This window comes from Lactuca virosa, chromosome 3, assembly GCF_052849685.1.
Source record: "Lactuca virosa cultivar CGN04683 chromosome 3, Lactuca_virosa_CGN04683_v6, whole genome shotgun sequence".
Classification (NCBI taxonomy): domain Eukaryota; kingdom Viridiplantae; phylum Streptophyta; class Magnoliopsida; order Asterales; family Asteraceae; genus Lactuca; species Lactuca virosa.
Window position 1 is genome coordinate 9,958,917 of NC_136428.1, and position 5,105 is coordinate 9,964,021.

The 5,105-nt window shown below is 30.9% G+C and overlaps 1 protein-coding gene across 1 annotated transcript; it reads left to right on the plus strand.

Moving 5' to 3' along the window:
* Positions 1-2,253: 2,253 nt before the first annotated feature.
* On the plus strand, positions 2,254-3,860 carry LOC145165203 (transmembrane protein, putative (DUF1191)). The gene is made up of 2 exons (XM_079083885.1): positions 2,254-3,586; positions 3,718-3,860. The coding sequence occupies exons 1-2, from the start codon at positions 2,649-2,651 to the stop codon at positions 3,719-3,721; spliced, it is 942 nt and encodes a 313-aa protein (XP_078940011.1). The 5' UTR covers positions 2,254-2,648; the 3' UTR covers positions 3,722-3,860.
* The last annotated feature ends 1,245 nt before the right edge of the window (positions 3,861-5,105 follow it).

A 5,105-nucleotide genomic window follows, 5' to 3' on the forward strand; every position in this document is an offset into this window, starting at 1 on the left:
TCTTATAATAGTATAATTAATACCTTATAAATCCTGGATGTTACAGTGGGTTTGAGCCCCAGTCGTATCCATATAACTTGACATCGCAATAGAGAGATTGGCCAACCTATCAGCATCGTATGACTTCTCAGAAAAACGAAGCTAAAATGGATCTTCAATTCAAGAAACTCAGGTTTTGAAATTAGAATTGGTTTAAGGGATGTACTTTAGCTTAAACACAATATTTTTTTGTTCTAATTCCGAAGAACCAAAGCTTCAAAAATGAATCATACATAAAGACGAACATCATAATGCAAAATTACCTAAATCATATAAGAATATGAAATAATCAAAGCAACAGTAGCCTTAATGACGCGAAGAACGAAAATCCCAGATAAGTTTTGCTCACAAATTCATCTTGGCTTGAAGGAAGAAAAAAAGATTTATGGTTTGACCACAATCTTAGAAGTCAACATTCCATTTTAACACAGAGGAAGATGATGAACATGAGAGAGAGATAGGCCTAAGTTTTGTCTATGTGTCATTCAAACTGATTAAAACGAGTAAAGGGGACTAAAAAGACAGGTTGCCCATGAGTTGGTTCTCTTATAAAGTCATGAAAATAGTTTAGGGACTAAAATGACAAATCCTCGAAAGTTCGTAGGGTATTTATGTAATTTCCCCTTAAAAGAAAAAAATTACACCTATATACATTTTACATATCTATATATACTTATAAAAGACGCATTTTTACTTTCACCATGCATTTGAAACCTCCATGACTCTTCAATTTCTTTCTAATAATTATTATAAATTGGTTAATAATATTATATTAATGCAAAAAACTAAATTCTAACAATAAATTAACTAAACTACAATATTAAAATATCATATTTACTTCTATTTATAAAATTATTACTTTAACTTTTTAACATACCTTATTAGTTTAGATGTGTTGTCGTATGTGAGCAATTGTCATTTTAAAGTCACGACTTTTCTATAATTTACGATTTTATACAAAATAGTTAAATTATTAATTTCAATACTATTTAAAGTCACAACTTTTGTATAATTTATGATTTTATGCAAAATAGTTAAATTATTAATTTCATTATAATGTTAAACGATTAACTTAAATCAAAATTTCAGTTAAACTTGAAAAACTTGAGAGACTATTTTATAAATAGTTAAAAGTTACACATTATAGTGTTACACCTAAATTGTAATCCTAACAAAAAAAAATGAAACTATTTTTTATAATCATTAAGAATTTTCAAATAAGTATTTTAAAAATAACTTATAATAAGAATAGTTAAAAGTAATAGTATATAAAAAATTATTATGTTGTCTTTAAAAACAAAAACAATGTTTGTTGTTTTAAATAATTACAATCAAAGAAACTAACAATACTCATCAAATAATTTTTAAAAAAGCTAAATTTCTGAAACCAAATTAGAATAATTAAGAGTTTCCAAATACTTTATTTTAAATAACTTACAACAACAATAGTTAAAAGTAACATTATATACAAAAATTATATTGTTACTTTTAAAAACAAAAACAATGTTTGATGTTTTAAATAATTACAATGATAGAAATTAAAATCTTAAGCAAATAAACCTTTTAAAATTAATTAATCATAACAAAAACTATAAATATCATTAAACCATATATTATATTTAATTTTATTCATGAGTAAACCACATGTAGAGGTTATTAAAACAATTGAAATTATAGGATTTTAAAAGATGTCTACATTATCATATAATTCAAAACAAACAATGTTTATACTAACTTATTATAAGATTTATTATACAAGAGTTAACAAATACATCACTGATATATTTAAAAAGGGATTTTCTAATATGTGCCCTAAGGGCACATATAAGAAGTACTAATTATGAAAAATATTACCATAATTAAATTCAAAATATATTTATTATGGAGATTATTAATGCATTTCATATTTAATTATGGTAATATTCGTTATAATTAATGTATTTTACATTTAATTATGGTAATATTTGTCATTAATTAATACTTCTTATACGTGCCCTTAGGGCACATATTACAAAATCTCATTTAAAAAAACATATATTTGTAAAGATTTCAAACATATTGTTATATTCTGCGCAACGGGTATTTGTCTAGTATTATTATAATGCATGCAAAAAGAAGGATTTAGGTGACTGTCATCATCCTCACACACTTCAAAAGCAACCTTCTTTTTGACATATACAATTATCACTCACTACCCTCACCAAAGCCGCTCTATAATTCTATCTTCAACTTGCAAACACCATCACATAAACTCCTTTCGATCATCCAATACTGTTTGCTCCTTTTTGGAAACATAAAAGTTTCCCCATACAAATTTTAAAGAAACCAAGAGCAAATTTCAACATTTGCTTTCTTGATCCACTCTCTTTTGGTTTCAATGCTCACCTCTCCAAACAAACTCTTTCTAATTTGAAAGAAACCAATAATATATTTCAAGATTTGCTTTCTTGATCCACCCCCTTTTTGGGTTCAATATCAATATCTCGAAACAAACACAGGATACCACAGAAAAGCTAAGATTTTTCCAATCAGATCTAAAAAGGTGAAACATTTTTGCTGTCGTGCACCGAAGGATCGCCTATAACTCCTCGGGAAACCCTAAAAGATTGATGGGATCTAATCATCTTTCTCTCCTTTGGGTGTTCCTCATTCTCTTATCATTACCATCAAGATTAGTACTCACTGAAGGTCAAGGGATTAAATCCACAAGACTCCTTGATCTCGTGATTCGAGATTACACATTCAAGTCATACAGCAAGTACTTCAAAACAGGCACACCATACAATATCAACTTGCCATCAAATCTCACCGGCATTATGGTTTATACTTCAAGATACCGCTGTGGAAGCCTCAAGAGGTATGGTGCAAACATCAAAGAATTTCACTTGAAAGTTGGTGTGGATGTTCATCCTTGTATAGAAAGGATCCTTATAGTAACACAAAACCTAGGAAACAATTGGTCAAACATTTACTATGACAACTATGATCAGTTACTAGGTTATCAACTAGTGTCACCTGTATTAGGTTTACTAGCTTACAACTCCGGTGACGATTCAGACTTGAACACCCAATTTGAGGTTAAAATTCAGTCCCCAGATAAGTCCGGAATTCAAATTGATTTCACTAATTATACATCGTATGGGAACTCGACTTTAGATGGGAGGATAAAGATGTGTGCAACATTTGGAGGTGATGGGAAGGTGACACTAGAAAAAGAGGTTGCACCCAACATTTGTGGTGCCACAACCCATGGGCATTTCGGGTTGGTGGTGCAGTCACCATTGTTGCCGGTGAGGAAGAAAATGCGGCGGTGGACGGTTGCGTTTGGATGCTCAGTTGGGGCTGCAATCGCGGTTTTTCTGGTGGGGTTGCTTTTGATTGCCATGTTTATGAAGGTAAAGAAGAAGGCAAGATTGGAGGAGATGGAAAGAAGAGCTTATGAAGAAGAAGCACTTCAAGTGTCAATGGTGGGACATGTGATTAGGGTTCATACTGCTTCTTCCACAAGAACTGCTCCAAGAATTGAGCAAACTCTTAGACCTCCCCGGTGAGTTTGATTCGTGAATTTGTTTATACAACATTTTGCATCTACAATTCAATAGAGAAAGATATCAACTAATTATCTTGATGGTTTCTGAACCCTTTTGAACAATATTCTACCATCAAATGTTCGTCCAGTTAAAAAAATTGGAGTGCTTCGTGCATCTCAGGCTCCTTAGCTAGATGAAGAAATAGTCAAAATGCCATGCTGACCTCGGTCCGTTATAAAATTCAGCCTATTGGATTGCTAGAAGGTTAAATTTGAATTATTCTTATGTTAATTGTCTAGTTTATTTGACAAAAAAAAAAACAGTTTTATCTGGTGTTATCGAGAAACAAATAACTTTAAAATTTTATTAACGTATCTATTGACTCATTTATAACCACCCGAAAGTAGTATTTAAAAAAATATGGTTAGAATGTTTTCTAAGATTGTACTATTAAGAAATATTTCTGATATTTAATTATCAATGAAAGATGTTAGCTGATGTATCAAATCAAATAAGCTGTTTTTTTTATCGAGAAAATGGATCTTATTAGGAGAGCAGTTGCGGATGTGAAAATTTATAGGCAAAGGAATGGAAGTTAGGGGACACAATAATTCAAGTCTTTGACGACACTCTAAAGACAACCAAAAGCAAAATGTTTTCTTTCCCCTTTACTTTTTGATATACAATAAATGGAAGCATGAAGCTTTTGCAGTCTTCTTGCATCATTATAAATGATATGGGAATAATAATTTTCATAGTCCTCCTATCTTTTGTTTTTATATAATTCCTATTCATATAGAAAATTATATGTCCTCCCACCTCTGTTAACCTTTTCTTTCATTTTTTCGGTTTTTATTTTTATTTTGACACTTGCTTTTTTTATACAACGAATTAGTATATGTGAAATTGAACATAAGAGCTTCTTGTTAGACCTCCTTGCTTTCCAATTTTTTATTATTATTTTGATATTTGTTTTTTTTATACTTTTTGATTAATTAAGTAAGTACAAGCATATTTGATTTCTTCATATGAAAAATACAGACAAAATTGCAAAAATGGTCCCTGTGGTTGGTAAATTCTGTGGTTTTTGTCCAAAAAGTTTTGGTGGTGCAATGGTGGTCCAATTTTAGATACCTTGTGTGGTTTTGGTCTTTATGTTTATCATTTTATCGTATTTTTGGTCCATACCCTATCTAAAATGACAATTATACCCTTAACTGATTCTTTTTTAATTTCTTATTATTTTAATTAAAAAAAACCAAAAAAAAAACCCACCCCATTCTTAAGTCAACAACCCACCACCACCTCCCTCTCTCTCTCTATCTATATCTCTCTCTCTCGTAAAGACCCACCATCGAACTTCAATCCACCGTCTCCACCATCGTCAACCACTACCACTTCAAAATCTTCAATCAATTGTCGCCACCATATCTTCCTCCATCTCCACCACAGAAGCTACCGGAGACTCCTCGCCTAAGCCAACTTTCATATTCCGATCACCACCACCACCATTGATCAACACCATTACCACCCGTT

Excerpts from the sequence above, each read along its gene's own strand:
- LOC145165203 (XM_079083885.1), top strand. The coding sequence starts at position 2,649 with ATGGGATCTAATCATCTTTCTCTCCTTTGGGTGTTCCTCATTCTCTTA.